This window comes from Rhea americana, unplaced genomic scaffold, assembly GCF_003343005.1.
Source record: "Rhea americana isolate MKP2758 unplaced genomic scaffold, rheAme1 scaffold_155, whole genome shotgun sequence".
Classification (NCBI taxonomy): Eukaryota; Metazoa; Chordata; class Aves; order Rheiformes; family Rheidae; genus Rhea; species Rhea americana.
In genome coordinates this window covers 1,841,169-1,863,992 of record NW_028185650.1, presented here as the reverse complement: position 1 = coordinate 1,863,992, position 22,824 = coordinate 1,841,169, and the positions used below count along the sequence as shown (strand labels likewise).

The 22,824-nt window shown below is 42.5% G+C and overlaps 1 protein-coding gene across 2 annotated transcripts in view; it reads left to right on the top strand.

Annotated features, from left to right (window-relative positions):
• CAPN3 (calpain 3) overlaps window positions 1-22,824 on the top strand; it is a 32,796-nt gene that overhangs the window by 1,292 nt on the left and 8,680 nt on the right. Inside the window, exons 2-16 of one of the 2 annotated variants that reach the window (XM_085299866.1) lie at window positions 5,433-5,502; window positions 7,481-7,599; window positions 8,214-8,347; window positions 8,785-8,953; window positions 9,611-9,751; window positions 11,969-12,052; window positions 12,475-12,560; window positions 13,360-13,437; window positions 13,939-14,099; window positions 14,575-14,744; window positions 15,407-15,418; window positions 16,843-17,051; window positions 17,751-17,787; window positions 20,029-20,130; window positions 21,489-21,566. In XM_085299866.1, coding sequence (XP_085155992.1) covers window positions 5,433-5,502; window positions 7,481-7,599; window positions 8,214-8,347; window positions 8,785-8,953; window positions 9,611-9,751; window positions 11,969-12,052; window positions 12,475-12,560; window positions 13,360-13,437; window positions 13,939-14,099; window positions 14,575-14,744; window positions 15,407-15,418; window positions 16,843-17,051; window positions 17,751-17,787; window positions 20,029-20,130; window positions 21,489-21,566 — 1,650 coding nt within the window. The remainder of the gene's footprint in view (window positions 1-5,432; window positions 5,503-7,480; window positions 7,600-8,213; window positions 8,348-8,784; window positions 8,954-9,610; window positions 9,752-11,968; window positions 12,053-12,474; window positions 12,561-13,359; window positions 13,438-13,938; window positions 14,100-14,574; window positions 14,745-15,406; window positions 15,419-16,842; window positions 17,052-17,750; window positions 17,788-20,028; window positions 20,131-21,488; window positions 21,567-22,824) is intronic. The other variant, XM_085299867.1, reaches the window with a different exon arrangement.

Here is a 22,824-nt window from a genome sequence, read left to right as displayed (position 1 = left end):
GCCACTCCTGCCACGCGGCTGCTCCTCTCCAGTGCAGCAGCCCCCAGGACGCGGCCTTGTCCCCCACCATCCCTTGTCCGGCAGCAAGAACATGGTTTTGAGGAGCTTCCTCTTTCCGACATTGCTGGCTGCCTTTTCTAGATATGCCRTACTTCTCTGACAGTGAAATCTGCGCCTCAGTGACAAAGCGAGGCTAGATAAAGCTAACCACAGTAACACAGCACAAATAAACAGCAAAAGTAGCTTTTGTGGGTAGCTGCTACAGAATCAGAGTATGGCCATATGCTGCTGTCTCAAGGGCAACAAGGTGGAGCTCTTAACAGAGCAAAGAGGGAAACCAAAACAAAAGAGTAGGAAAATGTGTTGTCCCAGTTGGTGATAATGTCTGATGCAGGGGTCTAATCCAAGCACTGTGAGACAGAGGTGGCACTGATATAACGCTTCTTATAGTTACTAGTTCTCACTAAGGTGACGGAGTTTGTATTTCTGTGTTAGAGAGGATAATGAAAAATCTAGTCTTCGAAAGAACTAGAATAATTGAATCAAATGTAGAAGAAGAGTTAGTTTTGGAGTGGCTTTAAAGAGGTGTTTCCACTTTGATTTGGTACGTCCATTGCCACAGGTCTCTGTAAAACCCCCATAGGCTGTCTGCCCCCGGGGTGCCCRTGTGTACGTGCTCTGTCACGTGGCCAAGTGCTGCCCGACTCCTTCAGCACCACCGCGGYTGCACCAACTCCCGGAAATGAGTTAAATGGGGCAGCAATGCAATCATCTGTAAAGGGAGGGGATTTCCCGTATTTCTGCAGGGAGAAAAGTGACACAGCAGTGTAGTGGAGGAATGCCAGCACGCTGGGGCAAACGGACCGTAAGTGTGCGTACAAGAAAGCACTGAAAGGGCAAAAAGGCACAATGTAACTTCACTTCTGTCTGATGTAAATGGGCATACATGTATCAAGCCTCTGTTTTGGGGAAAGTTCACCTGTCTGGATGTCTGTCTCAAAGATATTTCTTTAACTCACTTGTTAAGTCAAATCTGAATTGAGCCAACCTTGAGAAATACATTGTAAAAGAAAATAGAATACCAGACAGTTCAGAAGTCCTGAGAAAATACCTAATACTGATTTCTCRCTAGATTCTTTCCCTGATTTCTGATGTATCATGCCTACCACATAGGCCTAGAAATAGCAAATAAACAAATGCACAATGTAAGGTAAAATCTCCTGGTTAAAACAGAGGGCTAGGAAATGCGCAATCTATTCCTAACTGCCTCTAGCTTGCTGAGTCACCTGGGTCATGTCATGTATCCCASCTTCCCCCACACACACATCAGATTAATGTATAAGAATATAAAATATATGATGTATCAGCATCATGTGGTTGCCCTTTGCAAACACTGTTAATGAAGCACTGATAAGTGATGTTCGGAATAGTGCTTCTTAGCTGCAGATTTCAGCATACTAACACATCAAAAGGCTGTTAGTCTGCATTTGCATCAGGGATTTACCCAGGGCAGATCAGCTGCTGAGAATGAAACTGCCCCGCTCTGAGGCACCCGGCCAGCTGCCCCCGGTGCACAGGAGCCCGAGCGCCCCTCACGCATGGGCAACGACTCAGCTGTGGCTCAGGCTTTTCACAGCGCTCTTGTGGCACTTATCCCGCCGTGAAATACGTTACTGAGACGAGGACAGGTGTCCCCAAAGTTAACTCTGTGCGCTCACGCGTCTGACCCTGCAGGCTCTTGACTCTGGAATTGCTGCTGCCCCGCGGTCGGCTCCTCCGCCACCGCCTCCCAGAGCGATTGGTCTGTGCTGGGGCCACAAGGACTGGTCTTGTGCATTACCGTCAGGACGCTCTGCCACGCGGGGCWGCTGTAAACCTTGTCACAGGGGTGGTAAAGAGGACTGTAATTCTACCCAGCTGACTGTCRTGCCATGCCCTGAATGCGCAGAGTAGATCTTGTAATACTCAATTTAGGCAAAAGCCAAGGGACATCTGTGAAAGTTTTCTTGAGTAAAGACTGCAGGATCCATCCAGTGTTTCTGTTCAAAGTAGCAGGGAAWTTAAAACCCTCTCAGTTCCTTCATAATATTAAATCATCCACCAGCCCCTGGGAGATGAGAAGCTCAGAGGGCCCGTTCTCTCCTAAATCAGGTTACATCCAGCTCAGCAAYAGACTGCGCTAACCCTTCTAGCAGACTCAGCCTCCCATACCCATGCTTCCTGCGGGAGCAGAGTTCAACTCCACCTCCCAGCCCGGCCCACCACATCATGCGGAGCCAGGAGCACAGCAGCAGCACTGGCTCCAGGGGCTAGACAGCTGCTAACAGCTCTCAYCCTCCTGGGGAATTCTCAACAGCCTCCTGCAGCCAGGTAGAATTCCCTCTGCGTGTCCAGGTGACACTCAAAGAAAACAGAAGTGTCCCAAGTGCGTGGAAACAGCTTCAGAAAAGAGAAAGGAAGATCCAATATATGTGAAGGAAATAATAGCTGAAGTTTGCATTTAATTACTTTATTCATTAAAACAGAGGTCTGTTTACCATGCAGTTCAGTTTTCATAGAGCTCTTTCAGAGTTTAGCTAGTTAATCTTTATAGGACTCTGGAATATTTACATGCCTCATACACAAGAAGCATAATACATATGAACAGGTGACTAAGATTTTGCAGCAAACTAGTTACAGAGCAAAAACTGAGAGCTTACAGACTGCTGATTTCCTGTCCTCACTTCAGTCCGTTAACCCACATCTGCTTGCCTCAGTAAGCAGGGATGGAGAAGCAATGATGTTCAGCATCTTTGTTCAAAATTCCAGCGTTTGCCATAGAGATCACAGAACATGCTAGGTTGTCACTGACTTATTTAGATCTTATAGTTTCCAAAATACTTCCCTTAGAGGTTAGAGATTTCTAGAGAGCACAGTGAGGTTGGGACCTCTGGCACACAATAACTGAGCATAAAGAGTGTCATGGGGCAAGATAATATACTGTACATGGTATGCCATATGTCAGCATGCATTAGGAAGGCACTAAGTGAACAATAAAAATGATGGTGCATGATCAGCACCAAAGAGCTTGTACTGCTGCTGGCCAGGCCGTGGATGCACAGAAGGACCTGCCCTCCAGCTCACCACAAATGGAGGATGCTAAGGGAATGGCATTGTAACACCTGACATGACAAGGTTGCCCAATTTTATGTTATGGTTTATCACTTGGTGGTGAAGTCAAGGAGATTTGAAACAATCTTTATGTGGTGCATTAAATTAGGCCACAGAGAGTCAGTTTTCCTGTTGAATTTGCAATTCCTATTGAATATGCAATTTTTCTATTGAAAAAATGAGATTACTAACAGCTCCTATATAAACTATGGAGCACTGCTTCTCATTAACTTTCAGATACGAGAAGAGGACTTTAGTATAACGCACTGCAGAGTAATAAGAGGTCCTGTTTGGAGGTAATGACACTAAGAATTAATAGGAAGGCTCCACTGTGAGACTGGCCTTTTAAACACTCCTTTGTCATTCGCCTTGCTCGCAGTCAGGAGGTCACAGCACTGCATTACAATTACAAATTCCAGATTTAATGACTTCCCTATGGTGATGATCTCCATAACCAAGAAAATCAACAGGAGGAAATTTCTTTTCATGGCGAATGCAAATAGAATCAAGTTAGCAGCCAGGTAGATCTGCTTAGAATGAAAATGAAGCACTCAGATAATCTGCTGCACAGGCAGATTATTCTCCAAAGCAAACGAGTGGATGATGCATGAAATTGCACCAGGGAACAATCGTCAACACACATTTAGTATATGGAAGCACTTTTAGACATCTAACTATCTTCRTAGAAAATACAGCCTGCTGAATTCAAGAGCTTTATATTTTAACTGGAGCAGGTTCAAGCTAAAACATATTGTTAGAAGTTGACACATGTCAATCAAGCTAAAATATATAGTTAGAGGTGAAAACACAATCCAAAAACATGTTAGCTCACAACCAGTTTTCAAAAGGGCACCACAGGAATATCGGGAAGAGTATCTTCAACAAAGCAAGTGGGTGGAGAGAAGCACGAAGGCAGCTCACACAGTTGCCCTGGCAGAACTGAACCGCGGACAACAGCTGACTAAGGCCTGAAATAACAGGACAATCCTGCCAGAATAAGATACTGCTGCAGGGAGTCGGAAGTGGGTCTTTCTCTGGCTGTGTGACTAATAGTTACATCAAAGTAAAGGTGCTGCTGAAGGAGCAAAAAGTGCACTCCAGCCAAGTGAAATAATTAGACTKGAAACACGAGTCTGGGAAAAATCCAAGGCTACCCTGAYGACATGGGAAAAAAGCTTTAAACCRCAGAGGCAGTGTCAGCTGCTTGTACTGCCAATTACTCAGYGCTCTCAAGTAATCATCTGTTGTTTTTCTCCTTCCCGCTCCAGAAAATTAGGTTCTTGGGCTATAGTTTGTCTTCTTCCCCACGTTTACAACTGCTCAGAAAACTGGTCTTCAGGTTGCAATATCTTTCTTTTCTTACTCTCACAAGAGATAGGTCCAAAAGTCAGATGCCTTCCCTTTTCAATTCATACAAAGTGTTTGACCATTTGGCCCTTTTCCATGAGGGGTGGGAAAAAGCAAAGGCTTTTTTTTTTCCCTCTGCCGGGCTTGGATGCGAGTTGCCAGTAAAGGTGGTTTTTTTTCTCCTCGCCCAATATGTTCAGGGAACCAACACTGAGGTGTTGGAGAGGCTGTACCTACTTCTTCGTATGGCTTTCATGTACCCTGTAGGTTTTTTGTCCCRTTTGGTAGACAAATGGTTATCATTAATTTGGAAGAGGTTCTGTGTAAACCCTGCCATAGTCCCACCTTCATTTGTTGGTAGTTCATGCATAGCCCTTCCTTMCCTACAGCAATTCCTTGAAGCATTTTCATACATGGACAGAGGTTGTTTTTCAAACAACAGAGCAAGAGGCACCTGATTTAACCTCTCTTTCACTCTCAGATTATTGAGAAAAGGGTAGGACAACTTGAGTGTAGTCAGTGCATAATTCCACAACCCTCTCCTTCCTTTRCAGTTCAGCTGGATCTGACCCTAATGCACAGAAATCATTTATTTATGCCTGTGCTACATCTTGTACCCATTTTGCACAAGYGTAAATACTAATAAACCTAACATACTGCCCTAACTGCAGGGCAGAAGACCTTCCTGTACTCAGAGACAGATGATAGCTGTATTACATTTCTGAATGTAGCATTGGCAATTAAATGCTATAACAAGAGGAAAAGAAGTTTCAAAATAATTCTTTACTGGAATTCTGCAGCTGAAAACACTGCAAGAGATGCTGATATCCACAAATTATGTTATAGGAAAACATTGTCCCAAAATAGCTTTTATTTCTGTGGCAAACAAGCATCATAACRCATGTTTTTCCTGATCATCTGCTTGTATTTTGCAGGAAATCTGTGAGAATCCACGATTCATTATTGGTGGAGCCAACAGAACAGATATCTGCCAAGGAGAACTAGGTAAGAAATTCTCAGTTCCACCCATACTTTTTTAAAATTTGCATCATCACTTACTGAYTCCTTCGCTATAGCAAGTCGTTGAYACCTGTCTTGTAGCAATCTGGGGAAGAACTTTGAAAGAACAATGCTTTGCAGCATGTTTTGCTTTTCAGGAACTAGTAGCATGAGTGTGTTATAAAGCATCATTTGGCAAGATGTGGCCTTTCTCTCAGACTCGAGGAAGAACTGAGTGAGTTAAGATGAGAATAAGAGATAAAGAAAGAGAAGCAGTTATTTGAGTGAGAGGAAAAAAAACCTAATCTGCTACTGTTGTATTTTTTCAGGTATTTAGTCTTGCTATTTCCATCTAGGAACTGCTGGAGGCCTCCAACTAAGYGTGCCTTGTAGACTTGTACTCTATACTGAAGAACTTAAGCTCAGGTGCTCAAAGATGCTTTGAGATATAGAAACAATACTTAGGTACAAGTGATGCCTTTGCAACAGCTGTCCCTGGGGCACTCACCTGCATTGCTTTGCAAAGTCATTCTCTACCCAGCTTTGTCATGTCTTTCATAGTTTTTTAACTTCTCCTGTGCCTGTTTTTCTAAGCTGATACATCTTGATCTGTGTTAATCTTTTCATTTAGAAGTTCTTCCATGCTTGAGATAGTCCTCATCACCTTCCCATTGCTTTTTTTYCTYGTTTTTTAAACTTCCTTTTTTTTTYCCCCCCAAGGTGACCAGAATTTCAGTTTCCAAAATGTGGACAAAAATTAATTTGCATGCATATTATATTCTCTCTTTTTTCTTTCATTCTTTTCCCAACTACTCTTAGCACTCTATCTTTTTGACTACTGCTGAACATTGTACAGTTTATGGAAACTCCTGTTCACAGTGAACCCCGGATCCTTCCTAAGGGGAAATAGGTAACTTAGAATACACTTTTGTATACATAGGTATATGCATATGTATATACATATATACATTTCCCAACATGCATATGTACATGTATTTCCATACATTTTAACATCCCACCACTTAGTTTTATTAATTTCTTTTGCAACTTCTTACGATCAGGTTTAGTTTTTACCACCACGTATAATGCTCTCACCCCACTAATTCACATAATCTGTTTAGACAAGCATACCCTCTAACTTCTTTTCCAGTAGTTGTTAGGAGGCTTTAATGGAGCTATGCTTTCCTAGAGCTCTCATGGAGGCAGCAAACTTAAGCAAGGGTCTAAACAAGAAATTGAGGAGACCTAAAATGGACAGCATGTAGAACAATGCGGATGCAGATTCAGAAAGAGAAAAGAGAAAATGAAGCAAGAAAGAGGCCCCACAGAATTAGGATTTGGACAGTGGGTTATCTTGAGAGTGGAAAAAACAGTATTTAAGACTTAGCATCAGCTGTACAGAGGTCCTCTAGGAGAGAGAGTCCTCYCTCACCTGGATTTGTCCTAAGCTTGGAAAGAAAACTAACGTGGAAAGTCAGCAAGGAGTTCACGTGGGGCGGGGGAATCTCACAGCAGCTATCAGTACTCACCAGATCTCTGGCTCTCTCTGAACACAGGCGACGTTCTGGCCTCAGACAACTATTTTTTGGGCTGTATTCTCCTATGAGAATAGAGACCCCAAGAGCCAGTTGACTGAAGGCAGCCAACCAGGTAACCCACTGGTTACAACAGAAGCAGATTCAAAATCCATGGATTTATAAACAAATATAGTGCTTTCTGAGCAAGCTAAGGCAACGTGAATTAGACCTCTCAAACCTTTGGGGCAAGGCTCACCTGTTTARTAAGTGTATATCAAGCCACGAGTGGAGCCAATAAGCATTTCCATAGCACAAATAAACAGAGTGCTAGACATATGCTAAAGTGATATAGATGTTCAGTTCAGCCTTTTACTGATGGGCCATGGCACATCCTACTGAAAATTGAAGCATTACTTGGCAGTATCTCAGATCTTCCCTCTGTCCCTTCATCTCTGCTTGATTTGCAGGTGACTGCTGGTTCCTGGCAGCCATCGCTTGCCTGACGCTGAATAAAAAACTCCTCTGTAGAGTCATACCTCACGACCAGTCCTTCATACAAAACTACGCCGGCATCTTCCACTTCCAGGTGAGTCCCTCCATCTACGTGGAAGAAGATGTGGCTGCATTCGCCCTGCGCTCGCTGAGACCCTGGCGCACTGTGCTCTTTGCTTCCTGAACCCTTTGAAAGCATTGAGCAGGAGCAGGGATGAGGAACGGGCCTAAATGAATCCCCTCACACGGGTCCCGTGAGCGGGGAGCCACAGGCGGGCGATGCCGGTGCAGGAGCCCAGCGGCCCAGGCATTGCCTGGACRCGGCTGTGTGCGGGTTTGCGGGAGGACCGGGGATCTGTTATTAGAGCCTTGAGGAAGAGCTGGAAATGCCCAAGACCRAGAAGAGGCAAGAAGGAGGATAAGGTAGCCTGTAGCTGCTTAAAAACTTGCTTCAAACTTGTGCCCTGGATCTCCCTGGGTGTTAGACCTCCCGAATGACTAAACCCCACTGAGCAAGGAGCTGCAGCCTCTGCCAGCCACCAGGGCTCAGCTCTGGCCTCAGGAGGCCAGAAAGGAGTTTCGAAGTTTCAACAGATTAAGATAGTTTCTGGATTTATTTCCCCCCCTCGCTCAGCCCATCTTTTAAACCAGGCTCCCCCTTCCYTGCATCAAATAAACCAGGAAGTTTTTCTGTGTGCCTTTACTCAGTTCTGGCGCTATGGAGACTGGGTGGAYGTCGTCATCGATGACTGCCTACCCACCTACAACAACCAGCTGGTCTTCACCAAGTCCTCCCAGCGCAACGAGTTCTGGAGCGCTCTTCTGGAAAAGGCCTATGCAAAGTAAAAAACCCACTATACCGCACCTAGCTGAGGCTGTATCTGGGGAGGCGATCAAAACACTAAGTATCTGACTTATACGTGCACTGTAAGARGCTCTTAGGACAAGCACCCTTTTTCATAGAGTCTAGTGGCTTAGAATTGGGCATGGGGTAAAGCATATTTTCTAGTTTAATTTACTACTCATGCAGAGATCTACATTTGATTCTCAATGTCTTTTCTTTTCTTCTTTTTAATACGTGCAGGCAGCATGTTTTAAACCTTTAAATTTTAGGGTTACCAAACATATGGATTTTTTCAGTATGCATATGTTTGTGTGTGTATATACACGTGTGAATACACACACAAGATTATTATATAAAGAAATGTGTGTGTGCCTGTGTATATACATACACATATGCACAGAAAAGGTAATTTGATTCTTTTTTTCTCTTTCCAAGACTCCATGGGTCCTATGAAGCTTTGAAAGGAGGCAACACCACAGAGGCCATGGAGGACTTCACCGGAGGAGTGACAGAGTTCTACGAGATAAGAGATGCCCCAAAAGATATCTATAAAATTATGAAACATGCGATTGCCAGAGGATCCCTCATGGCCAGCTCCATTGATGTAAGTCCACATGAACCCTGCAGATGAGCCTTAACAACTGGCAAAGAAGATGGACCTCTCCATTAGTAATCCAATACATGTAACTTTTTGGAACTGTTTGGTTTAGTTCACATAGCAAATGTCCATTTCTAGGAGACGGGGGGAATCTTTTGTGGAAGTTCCCCATTAACAAATAGCAAGCACCAAAAGGGGAGTTAGCAGAAGCTGAACATGAAGATGGGGAGAAGGGGTCAGATCAGTAAAACCAGCACACTCCTTTAAGTGCCTTCACCCAGTAAAATGAACTTAGTACCATGATGCTGCAGCTCTATTAACATACAAGACTTCAGGTAAAAGAGCTAATAGTATATACATGCTTAGAAAGTTAACCCTTTGGTTTCCAGCATGGACCTAGATTTTCTCMGTTTACTATGCTTTATCAAAAGTAAAAGTAATAAAGCTAGTTTCAACACCTGTTATGAAGTATGAAGTTGCAATAACGGTACCAGAACAACCGGTGCTATTGACCACTGTAGATAMATGTGGACCATCTAGCACATAAGAAGAAGGAATAGAAATTATCTAGGCTATCTAGGCACTCTAATCTTTCCCGTATTATGTTTCTCTCTCCCTGCCTCCTCTTTCTGCACTATACTTTTCTTCCATTCTTTGTACCAGGATAACTTAGGCTTTTCCTATGGATCAGCTCCTCGAAGCGACATTGGGGAACTGATTGCTCGGATGGTGAAGAATCTAGAAAACGCGCAGATGACTCAATCCACTATAGACTACCAGGGGACGGATGAAAGGCCAGCCTGGGTTCGTATGCCTCGAGAAGCAATTGACTTCACAGCATTTTTACTTCTAGCTAGAACAGTTAGAGAAACATATCACCTTTGTTTTTAAATCCTTATTTCACTTCACTGAGTTATCCTCACACTGAAGATTTGTTATTCTGAATGCTATTTGATGTATGTGTTAAAGGACTTCAGTTCTTTCRAACACAGTGACTGGTACACTTATCCAGAGGGTTTCGTTAATAGTGAAGCAAAGGTCTGTTGGCTTGTGGCATACACTTATGATTTCCAGAGCTTAAGCCAAAGTGACATGTTTTTATTGTATTTGGGAACTGGAAGTGATCAGCAGCTTTTAACAATTCCTTTTCTTGGGAAAGATGGAATGAGGGAGAAAATTAATAGAAGAGAACAAGATCCCAAGGTGGGCAGGGAGAAGCAGCTCTGTATGGCCCTACTCCATTCAAAAGAGCTCCCAGAGAACTTATTTTGATATCTAAAGCACTACGGAGCTCTGCCCACAAATGGAGAGGAGTCTCGTCTTTAGATGGACTTGGAGTGSAGGAGTACACAGAGAAAGGCAGCGAGCTCCTTTAAGATTATTAAAAGTTCTTTGTTTAAAATGCATAACAAGGAAATGGAAAAATATACTTAGGATTACATATATGATAATGTACTTCTGCATGCTGGAATTTCTTTTTATYTAGAAAAATGAGGTATTAGAACAATTAAAGAAAAAAAAATCATTTTGGGAAACTTGAAAACTTCCAAATCTGAAGAAGAACAAGTACTCTCACTATCAAACGGTTGTCATATTGTGCCCTTTAGAGACCCACATTTCAGTGGCAGAAAACTACTTCTTTTCCTTTTCAGAGGAAAAAAAGAAATTACAGTGTCTAAACCTTTTGGTTATGCAATCAGCCTTCTGCATTTRCAGCAGAAATAGCTATTTTTAACTCTTTTGACATCCATGTTTAGTCTTGGTGTGATTCTTGGGAAAGCAAAGTATGACTGCTTGTTTTGCAAGCACAACTGTCCAAATMACCTGTGTTTTGGGGTAATTTCCTGCCCAGTGAGTGTCTACTCATAGAATTTTTATAGTTGCTGCKCCAGCTGTACCCATTCTGCTGTTTATTATTACAGTCCTGAGCCATCACCAGAAAGTCCCAGCTCTTGAGGAGAAGAGGTAGACAGTGCAGACTTGAGAAGTACTTCAGAGAGGTGGCCTAGAGTACCAGCAGCTGGAGAAATTAATATTCTTAAATGGAAAAAAAATGGAAGGGATTCTCATAAGTAATGAAGGTGACAACATGAGAAGAAATGAAGAAAATAGATCTGTGGCTATATAGAGAAGAAGTATAGAAACAGGAGTAAGAAATAGGAAATAAGAGCAGATGGAAAATAATGGGAAAAAGACTGACAGCCGACAAATATTTGGATGTGATCCCTCACCGTGCAAGCTGAGAATGTAGCTATGTGAACTTATTAATACTCCTTTTCCAGCCCTGCCTCTCTCATGCCCACAGCTATGTCAAAGATGGGTGGAGGAATTACCGGCAGGGCCTTGCAGTCATTTCTCAGTGACATAGTGGAGGAGGGGAAATTTTATAAATCATCCACAGACAGCTAGTGAAGTGGGGGCTTTCCTGACTCAGTTTCCCCAGTGAATCCCCCTATATGCATAGTGGACTTAATACGTCTATCTTGCTCTCAAGTCTTCATCTCCCAGATAAATAGTATTCTCAGATTTGTAAATAAAAGTATATCAGATACAGTTCATTACCAAGACAGCAAACGTATTTATATCTAAGTAACACATTTTGGTTAACATGCAAGAGAATGTTATGGAGCCACACAAGTACGTACTATCCCAGCAAGGACTGAACATTCCTAMTAATAGAAGATGTAACTATGTTGATTAAGCATTATATACTAGTGCCTTCTCAGTGCAAAAGGCAGTAAAATACACAAAAGGAAAAAGTAAATCATAAAATGTCCTCTCCTCTTGATCTTATCAACTTTTTGCTGTTACAATTCACATTTACCAAACAGCAGCAACATTCATTCTGCAGCCATTAATCTTGGCTGCCTTGACAAAAGGGGGAAGAGAAGAATAAGACAAAAAATGCTGTCATCCAAACGGTGTCTCCTGCCTGCAAGAGCTCTGGGTTGTGATAGCTGCCTTAGAGCAGCTGGCTGAGCCTCAGCAGTCTCTAACTGGTTTTAATTCTGTGTCTAACAGACCATAATACCAATGCAGTATGAAACCCGGATGGCTTGCGGGCTGGTCAAAGGCCATGCCTATTCTGTCACTGCAGTGGAAGAGGTATGTACCGTCCCTTTCCTTTGGCTGTTGGGAGCTGCGGTTTAGACTGGCCTAGCATCATGCATGTCAGCCRAGCTATGAGGAAATGAAGCAGAAATGATAAGCTTAGCAAACAAAATTTGTACCTAAATAAGGGAAAGCTCTGTGGAAAAGCAAAGCTGTCTAAGCTTCAGCTGTGTGGGGAAATGGATGTTCCACTATGATCTGCTTGGGCTAAGGAAACTAGCCCAACCACAGCTGGCCACCTCCTCTTCTTACAGGCTGCCCTGACTCATGTGGAGCAGGTCAGGTGAGGTGACTGCTGTGGAAAGCACAGGTGCTCAGGGAACTGGTGTCAACGATTTGACAGATGAAGTTTCCTCCTGAGCCTACTTTGCATTAAATAATTTAGTTGATCCTTATTGCTTTCTTTTTTCAACTAGACAACATTTAAAGGGGAGAAAATAAGGCTGGTAAGGCTAAGGAACCCCTGGGGACAGGTGGAATGGAATGGACCATGGAGTGACAAGTGAGTAAAATGCATGTCTAGGAGCCTGACGTGATAAAAAAAATTGCTGCTTTATTTCCCCTTACACAGATTGTGGGAACCCTAACAAGGAAGAGCATTTGAATAGTCTTTTCTGTCATTCTGATACTTTGAAGCTGATGATACTTAGTGACTGTTTAGCTGAAGCTGTGAAAGAATCAAAATCAAACCAAAACAACCTAACAACCCAACCAAATCACACCCCTAACTCAAAAAGATGCTAAGAGGGGATTTAATCAATGGAAACAAAGAGAGAACCCAGCCCAGCGACAGAGTCAGTCTGCTGTCCAGCAAGTTCTGTAATGCCCAATGTCAAGAGAAGGAGGTACATCAGAAGACTCTCTTATGCTACAGAAAACCTGGAAGAAGTGAGATGTCAGCACATAGATGAGTTTGGATGAAGCTTCTCATCTGGTTTTACTAAAAGGACTTTTGGTAGCTATTTACCTCAGCAATGAGAGTCTATAAGCATTTTCCTCTCCAGGCTAAACAAAATAACTCAGCAGATTTCTAAATGCTGCTAAGAGGAAGTCTGAAGGGAAGGCAAGAAGGAACAGGGCAGTTGTGATGAAACTCTTCTCCTTTTGGGCATGTGGAAAGGGTAGCACTGAAACAAACATTTGCAGAGCTCTCAAAGAAAAAAAATTATGGATGTAACAAGATGACTGTTGTCTTTCCACACTGTAGGCTTACAGTAAAGAATAATAGTGTTCATGAAAACTATGTATTTCAAAATGTAATGTAACTTTTTTTTTTTTTTTTTTTTTTTTTATAATTGTAGATCAGAGGAGTGGAATTTCATTAATGAAGCAGAGAAAATTCGCTTGCAGCACAAGATCTTGGAGGATGGGGAATTCTGGTGAGAATATCTGTCAAAAACCTTGTGTTTCTCCAGGAGATATGCAACTGTGGCTGAAAAGAGTCACACTGCACTACTTAAATCTGTTAACACCGTTGCCATAATCCCTATTCCCCTTCATATTCCYGATTAGACCTACTCTGCAATACCCTCAGTTTTCCACCAGGGYGTATGGAGTCCCACCATCACAGTCATTCTAGTTATCCCACCCTTCCACATGTTCTCCATCCCCCTTCCTAAGTACTAACCTTTCACTCCAGTGTCCTCCAGTCACTAGCAGGGAAAAGGCAGCAAGCATCACACCAGGTTTGGAGCTGTAYGCATCTTAATTGCCCAGCAAACACAATAGAAAAATAATTGAGGTTGCATTGCAACCTTGCCCTAATAGGAGCAGTAATGGGGGTTCTCCTCCTCTCACTCCTAGCCAGGAACAGTGCCTCTTTCAGAGTACTGCCCACCATTTAAATCMGCTTGGATTCAGTTTCCCCTCAATTTCTCTAGGATATCATTTGAAGATTTCATGAGACACTTCACAAAACTTGAGATCTGTAACCTCACACCTGACACTCTGGAAGCTGATAAACTCCAGACCTGGACTGTGTCAGTCAACGAAGGGCGCTGGGTTAGAGGCTGCTCAGCTGGAGGTTGCCGCAATTATCCAGGTGAGCAATGCAAGGCTGTCCTGACAGAGATATACCATTGCTCAAATATTTCACAGGGCCCCCGAGTAACACAAAAGATACCAATTTCACTCTATAAGCTAAGATTCAGGAAATCCATTTTCTGCCAGCTTTGGGTCCTTCAGAAATTTATCAGATGGGAAGGCTGGGAACAGAGTGGAAAGGTATAAGAAAATATACACTCTGAACTGTTAATAAGAGAAATATATACAACACTTTAAACCAGAAAGATGCCTTGTGAAGAGAATCAAATGGTATAATTTCTAATATGGAAGCCGATTTTTGCCTCAGAGGCTAGAACTATGTAAAACAAACACATTAAAAGAAGATTAACCCATTTTTAACTTTCCCTCAAGAACCACAGGTAGGGAGCGTTAAAGGTTCTCTTGGTAATAAGCATTGTTAGAAAACTGAAGCTTTACATATTTGCTTTGGGGCCGTTGGGGGGATTTCACAGATACATTTTGGACCAATCCCCAGTATCGCTTGAGGCTCCTGGAGGAAGACGATGATCCTGAGGACGAGGAGGTTGTCTGCAGCTTTCTCGTTGCACTGATGCAGAAGAACAGGAGGAAAGAACGCAAGCTGGGAGCCAACCTGTTCACTATTGGCTTTGCCATCTATGAGGTAGGTCCTAGCACTACCCAGACTATACTCTGCCCAGTGATCACAAATGCCAACCTTAYGCATTTTCCCAGTGACTGAATTAATTCAGCCTGGCTACATGACTGCAATATTTGCTTTTCAAGGGACTCAAGGGAAAACCTGGAAGAGAGAAGAGAAATTCCAGGCTTAGTAACCATTTAGTCCATAGTAATCTCAGGATCTACCATACCTGGAAGCAGCAGGCTTTTATAGTCACTTAATGTCAGATGTTAACACATTCTGTCTGTCCCATATATTCTTCAGTCACCTGTTCATTCTTGCCAAAAATTAAACGTTGCATTGGCAGAATCATGTAAAACTGGACAACAGTTATCTGCTATTGAACAGACGAGAGGACATTGAAGACAATTTTCAAGTATCCCCTATCCCTCCTATTTACTTCATAAAGAAGTCAGTTTGATTCCTTGCACAAACGTATCTAGCTCCAGTCTTAACAGAAATTATGTAGAACCCAAGAAATCTGGAAAGAAAGAGAGAAGGTGCTTAGAGCATTTATATAATTGGGGGGTGTTTTAGTGACTAGCTGCATCCTCAAAAGTCTGTGAAGAGCCTTTTATGTGATCTTCTCACAAGCAGACTCACCTAGCACCCCTGACTGTTTCTTTTCTTTCTTTCTCCCTAAGGTGCCCAAAGAGGTATGAGCAGAATGGAGGCAGAGTTGACATCTTGGTGTATACTCAGATAGTGTTACTGTTGTGCCTGTCTGTAAGTCAGCTGGAAACTGTCCAGTCAAGCTTGTTTTCAGGGATGCAACAGAAATGAAATCGTTAATCTTTCTGCTTTGAGTGTTTATTAGTAACATTTTGTGAGTTATTTTGAATTCCTTCTCCCTCACACCTTGTTTTCACGTGTACCTTTTCCTTAGTTCTTTTTTTTTTAATTATTTTTATGTGATCTGGGCATGGCTTTCACTCAGTGAACCTGGACTGTAGCACACAGTATCAGCTATCTCTTGGACGTTACACTCCATACAGAAGAACCCTAGACCAATTGTTTCCTCCAAATAATATCGATGGCCATACTTTCCACAGCTATAGAGTTTTCTCTCTCTCCGTTTTCAGAATTCATTGTCTGTTATGTAACTGTTTTCTCTGGGAAACAGTGGTATTTTCAGCCATTGCGATCACAAAGAAAGTTCCTATCAAAAGTACACAGATGATGGTGTTTTTGAGCCTGCCAGAAGCTGAATCGTTGGCACCACAAGTTTTGCAATAAGCTCACATCAAAGCTATACTACCTGAAAAATGTAAAGATGACAACCTGAATGTTGTCTTTACCGGCTGTCTTACAGCTTGTTATTTCTGCAGACAACWGCTAGCCCACAATCCCCAACTCAATTTTCATATTAGAACCAATGCCAAATGTGATGATCACRTATCTGAAAGGCAAAACGCAGTTCACATTTTTCCAGTCAAGGACAAGTTTCCGTAGAAAACACCTTCACCTTATGTAGGAGCTTGCATATACCATTCTTTGCCATACCACCCTCAAACTGAACTTTAGTCGCATACAGCTAAAAAAAGAGTCAGATAAAAGCATCTGCAGAGCAGGAGAGAATTGTATTTGAAGCAGATATAAGTTTTGTTGGTTTTGGTTAAAAAATATAATATTTTTAGTGCTGACAAGAGACAGCCAACCTGTGAGAGTCTCACTTTACTAGATGTATTGCTGAGGTTATAGCAGTGTACCAACATAACTCAACCCATTCCCGAGGAGAAATCTTCAGGGAGGAGACAGACTGCAGAGAGGTCCAAGACTGCTGTGTCTCAGTGTTGCCTGGTCACTGCACAGCAGCACATCAACAGTGAGGGTGAACCTGCCAACACACTCCACGTGGGCCATGGAGCAGCCCACAGAAGCCAGTTGAACCTAGTCGGTAGCAACTTAAATATGAAAGACTCCATRCCTGTACCCAGTTAGCTGTCCCAGTCAGCTGCCTGCATGCTAAGCTGCTATTTTATTTGTGTTTTCTGTCATGACTATGTGCTGCCTGCATAAGAAACCACCTAGGGAATGTGTAAAGTTTTGCTGAAGTCAGACTGACTCATTTGTTCCATAGATGCATGGTAATAAGCACCACTTGCAAAAGGATTTTTTCCTCTACAATGCCTCCAAAGCTAGAAGTAAGACCTACATAAACATGCGAGAAATCTCTGAGCGCTTCCGGCTACCACCCAGTGAGTACGTTATCATACCATCAACATATGAACCTCACCAGGAGGGAGAATTCATCCTGAGGGTCTTCTCGGAGAAAAGAAGTCTTTCCGAGTAAGTTCCARATCCATTTATCTGGCCCAGAAGGAGGGCATGAGCTCACTAGTTTGCCATAATTGTGTTCCACGTTTGCCACACACTGCTCTTGTATGTCCTATAGTTTTCTTAACTCCCTTAAAAACTTGAAGCTGCAAACTCATTTCCCGGAGCTTCCCTTAAAGCCTAACAGGAGTGTGCTTTGAACTGTCTTTGGAGAAGCTTACCAGTTGCAGGATGGCCTTCATAAACATGCCCTTTGTAGATTTTATGATGAAAATGAAACAGTTCGTTGCTTCTCAATATATGCCACCAATTGAAGCTTTGGCCAGTCAGATCATTGAAAAGATCTGACTTCAGTCATGAAGAAAACACACAAATAGGTAATTATTTCTTTTCTACCTTATTCTTCCAGTGGCTTCCCAGAGCTCAGCAAATTGGCAGCTAGTTTCCCATTCTTTAGGGCCAAACAGCTTCTGTCTCACTCCCAGCTATCAAAGTTCAGTGGTGGCAAGGCTCTGCAAGGAGCCAGGCCAGACAGCAGCACTCCTGGAGGTGGCATATGGGGTGCTCAGCTCGAAGGGAAAAGCTACGTCTAGAGTTTGCAACTGTAATGCTTAAAAGCCAAGTGGCTGCTAACAAACCACCTGCAGAAACAAACAAAAAGAAATGGCMAAAGCCACTTTCCTGATTTATTTTCTTTCTGCTTTCTTCTAGGGAAGTTGGAAACATGATTGAAGCACAGCGTCCATCGGTGAGTACTGTCCTGTGCCTCTTTTGCATATGAATAGTGGCAGAGAGGGAAAGGACTGTCACAGCTACTAAAATCTGTAGCAGAAAGCCATGGAAGCCACACGACCTTTCTGGTGTCAGAAATTCTTGTATTTTCTCATCAAAACACTTCTGCTAATATTTGGCTTTTTATACACTRCTTCATGATTTGCACAGACCAAAATCTTTGATATGATTTGAAACCTCTCCCAGTATAAAGATGCATTTCTATTGCCTTTGTCTATTAAGAGTATTCATATTCTGGAGAAGGCCTAGCATTTTCCTTTGCAAATAAAATTTTTTTATTTGTAATGTTGGTATCTCATCTAATAAAAAAACTATCTTGTTTCAAAATACATTTTTTCTGAARAGGGATCCAGATGATAATGTGATCAAACTAGCATCCATGACAAGCTCTAACTCTTTGGCCTGAGTTTCTAACATGTCAGTGTAAATATATTATCAGTATATCAATTAGTCCTGAAAAAAGAGGGAATCCTCATGCACAAAATAGAATACCACTAAATCTTGCTCAAAGTGTTTCCTTTCTATTTACTGCCACAGTAACAGACAAACAGCTCCCCAGATCTGGTGGAATTTAATTGCCCTTTCAAATAACAAAATTCAACCTCTGCRGCCCAGACTGGTTCGGAGAAAGAAGAGCAAAAGAGCCAAAGCTGAAAACAGAGATTTTATTCTATTCATGTGCACAAAGCCCCACATGAAATGGGCCACTGCTTTGATATGGTTCTGCCGTTCCTATCCTTCAATATGCAATTTCTTTATGGGTAATTTGCAAACTGTATGAACATAGATGAAYAAGAAAAATAAATGCAAGAAAGGGAAAGAAAAAAAAGATAGCGCTTTAATTATCTCACTCAGTATGATCTGGCCAAAATYTACAATTCTGTTTATAAACACTTTTTTAACTCTCTTTTTGTACAGAAGAAGAAAAAGGGCAAGGTGGGTACTTGGGCAATGCACAGAGTGCCAGCGAGGAAAAGAGCATGCGCAATGCATGCAGCAGCAGCTGAGGTCTTTCTTGTTGCTAGCGATTTCTCTGCATCTGGAAACTGATCTAGTTACAGGATAAGAGGCTGTTTGCAGGAGGCAAAGATGTTGTCTTCTCATACTAAAATCTAATGAAATAGCTACTAATAAAATACTAATCTAATGAAATGCTCCTCTCGCTCAGAGAAACGGGTAACAGCGAAACCTCCCAGCTTTATAAGCCTGACTTGCAGCTGGCCTTCCTTTCCGCCCCTCCAGAGRCACCGAGATATTCCCGTTCTAGTGAAAACCATCCCTTCTCCAGATACATGCCCTCAACTTGCCTTTCCAGTGTCTAATACGGCTACTCTCCTTTCCCAAGGTTTCTGCTAACCAATGTCCTGGATACTCATTTCCRCTCTATACAACTCACTTAGCAACCAAAAATGTACTCTGAGCTTACAAGTAAAATTATTAGTTAGGGGGAAGGATACAAAAAGGCCCCCAAGGGAAATATTCTGAAGATTAATGTGGCTAACTCCATTTTGGATTCCTCTTTCATATATACCCAAAATCATCCATGAAACATCGTAAAGCAGATCAGCCCATAAAAAGACCCAGAAAATGCAATCAGGCATTTTAATCTCAGGGATAGGTGGATTCTAATCAATACTATAGGAGCAAATATTCGCATCTTGTAGCAGCTGTCCTTGCTTTGAATGTACTAAAGCAGACCAATTGCATGTGGTTCCCTACAGCTGAATGCTTCAAGAATCAATACAGAGAAAGAACATAAGCTTTACATAGTTAACAAGCTCCTACAGAAATACAGCAAAGTCATTTTGTTTGTAGGATTTGGATTCTCTTTTCCTTTAAGTGCTACTGCCTTTCATAGAGAAGGGCATTTTTTTTCCAAAAAAAAAAAAAAAAGAAAGAGAAGAAAAAGAAAGAAAAGTGAAGCTTAAATTGTCACTTGCTTTCTAGACAGGAAAACTAGATGCCAAAGATTGCACAAGGTGTTTTGCAGCTTTCTTTTTAGCACGAAAAAGAGCAGTAACTTCAGAGATTCCTGTTTTACATTCCCAGCTGTGGCTTATTTGGTGCCTTGTYAGGGGTAGAAGCTGTTTCAGCATGCACTTTACCACAGAATGGGCGGCCCAGAAACTTTCCCCGCTACTTCTTGTGTAATTTCCACTTCTTTTCCTCTATTTTACTCTCTTCCTTCTTCTTCTAGCCTATCATCTTTGTTTCTGACAGAGCAAACAGCAATAAGGAGTTGACAGCAGATGAAGACGCTGGCAAAGATGAAGATAAAAACAGCCTAGATGAGAAAAAGGTCTCTGCAGCAACTGGCAAGGCAGAAAAATAGAGCATGATCTGGCTGGCATGAAGGAGTGGCTGGGCAGAGCACGGTGGGGCAAAGAGGTGTCCTTAGATACTTAACAGCTTTTCATCAGATCTTAACATCATTTGCATTGGTTTTAAGTGGTCTAACAAGTTTTAGAGAACAGAGACTATCTTTTTAGGTATTTAATGCCTGTGCTGGAGGATGCAGCTGCTTGCAAACAACTCCAGGTTGCTCTCATTTACACAAGGATCCAGGCTCTGAGAGATCTCTTCCCCCTGACAAGCAAAGTTCAGTCCACTAAAACTCAGCCACACGAAGCGGTACCWGCTTTACAGAGGGCACACGGGCGAATCCCGCAGGGGAGGCTTCACGAGGCTCCTGGCTCTGGTCACGGCTTCTCCCCGTTACGAACGGTGCAGCCCCGTACCACGTGGAAAAGGGCCGAGCGGCCAAAGAGCTCCTGCACTCTGCTTTTCTTTCACTCCCAGAGAGGGGGAAAAAAAATCAAAAAACAAAAAAAAMCAGGAGAGTGAACAGGGAATTTGTGTCCCCAGAAGGCAGAGGAGGGACCTGAGGTAGAGCAGCCAGATCCTGAGCCACCTGCTTGTGGTGTTTGGAGCCAAGGCTTGTAGTGTCCCTGCTGTTTTGCTGCAAGACTGCCAGAGCATGTAGGCAGTGAAGGGGGGACTACACCTTAACTTTCTATTGTGTTCAGAGAAACAAAAATAAGCCAAGAAATTCGTCTTAATTTGTTGCACGTAATTCCTGTAATTTAACAACATTAGGGGAAAAAAGCATTTAAAGTATAGTTTTTTCCCAGCGCACTTTAGGTATCAGCCTTGGAGTTCAGGCTTGCTCTTTGCATGTGTCCTATAAAGAGAAAAGTGATGAAAGCGAAGCAGTCTGATGGGATATTTGTCTTAAGAAAGAGGCCTCTCGCATTAGAAAGCACTCTCAGCTCCCTGGGTCCTCCTGGTCAACTCGCAGCCTACAGGACTACGGAGCAGACTTTTCTTTTCTGCTCAAAATTTCTCCTTTATAATGTTTTGAAATACAAAATCAGAAGATAAACATCCTGAACTGAAAGCAATCATTTAGGCTTGTTCCAAGAGAAATGAAAGCAATAGGATGAAGCTAAAACTTAGCAGTTTCACCAAGGAATACATTTAACCCTTTTCTAGACGGGGAAAGGACCAGGAGGATGACACGTTCCTCAGAAGAGCTCCAGTTTTGCTAGGAGGTTGTTTCAGAGCAAGGGTGGTTGAGCCATCCAGCACCTCAGACTCCTTTCTCTTTCCCACGGGGCTAATTTCTTATATATATTTTCTTTGCATGCATCTTTTCAGCGTGCTTCAGTGAAGACCCACGAGGCGAGCGAAGAGGAGAAACAGTTCAGGAATATTTTCCGGCAGATTGCAGGGGACGTGAGTACTCAGCCAGTCCCTACCYGGGCCTTCAAATCAGCCTTCAAATCACAGCAGCTATCTACCGCTTCACAGATTCGCCAAATCTCCTTTGAGATCTCAAGCTAAGCAAAATCAAATCAAATCAAATCAAAATCCAGTAACGTATACAGCTGTCCTCAGGCATACGTGTAACTTAGGAATGGCAGCGTGACTGTTCTTTTCACTGCGTGCAAGGAAGTCATATTTAAATTCAGCTTTTTACTTCTACTACGGCTACCCGAGGCTATGCAGGGTTTCTTGAACAACTTTGCATAACATATAAACAAGTTAAAAATAAAGCGYTCTCCAGTAAACGCTTAATTAGGGAAGTTAAAAATAGCAGCAGATCAAAGAACAGCATAACTCAAGAGGCTGGTAATAGGATATGAATATTTTCACACTTGGCTTTTTGGCTCATACAGTAGCTTGAAATTACTGGTTGTTCTTCTAGTTACAGTTTAATAAACCACATAAAGTAGCTTTGGCAACTTTAATCTTGTTCCCTGAAGACAGSTTAATTGACTAATGAAAGCTTAATTAGCTTTACTGGTTATCTGGTTGTCAGTTGAGCAGCAGAACGATTGACTGGGCAAAGAACAAGCTGCTCTCACYCCCGCAGAGAGGCACCCCCGGGGCACAGGCGCAGAACGACGTACGGGAACCAGCGCTTCAGACTCRGACTCTGTAGCTAAGTCGTTTGTCACGGCAATTCTAGGATTCAACCCACTGTAAACATTCAGAAAGCAAAGGTGACATAATTCCACCTGTAAGGCGAGACCGAAAAATCAAAAAACTAATTTGTGGAGAACAGGAAGTGTTTGAATAATTCGTAAAGTTGTGTTGTTGGGGGTTTTTAATCGCAAGTGTTTATGTATCTTCCTCTTACTAATTCTGAGAGTAGGAGGAAAAATAGCATTAGACAAGAGGGAAGGCAAAATATATTAGTACACATGCAATTAGTCTCTACTTGTTCCGTCATTCCAGCAGTGAAGGATGTGCCCTGAAAAATCAACGCAAGTCCAGGCGAGGAATAGACATTCCTGCACAGTATCTCTTCTGGCCAAAACCCACATTTTTAACAAGTCACATTTAAATAGTCCTTTTTGGAGAGCTGCCAGCAGTCTCCTTGGACAGTGTACACAGAGCCCATGGTCTAGCCATTTCCCTTCTGACTTGCATTGATTTCCACCTATGTAATTCCATTAACTTCAAGGCAATTACTTTCAATTTTAAGCTT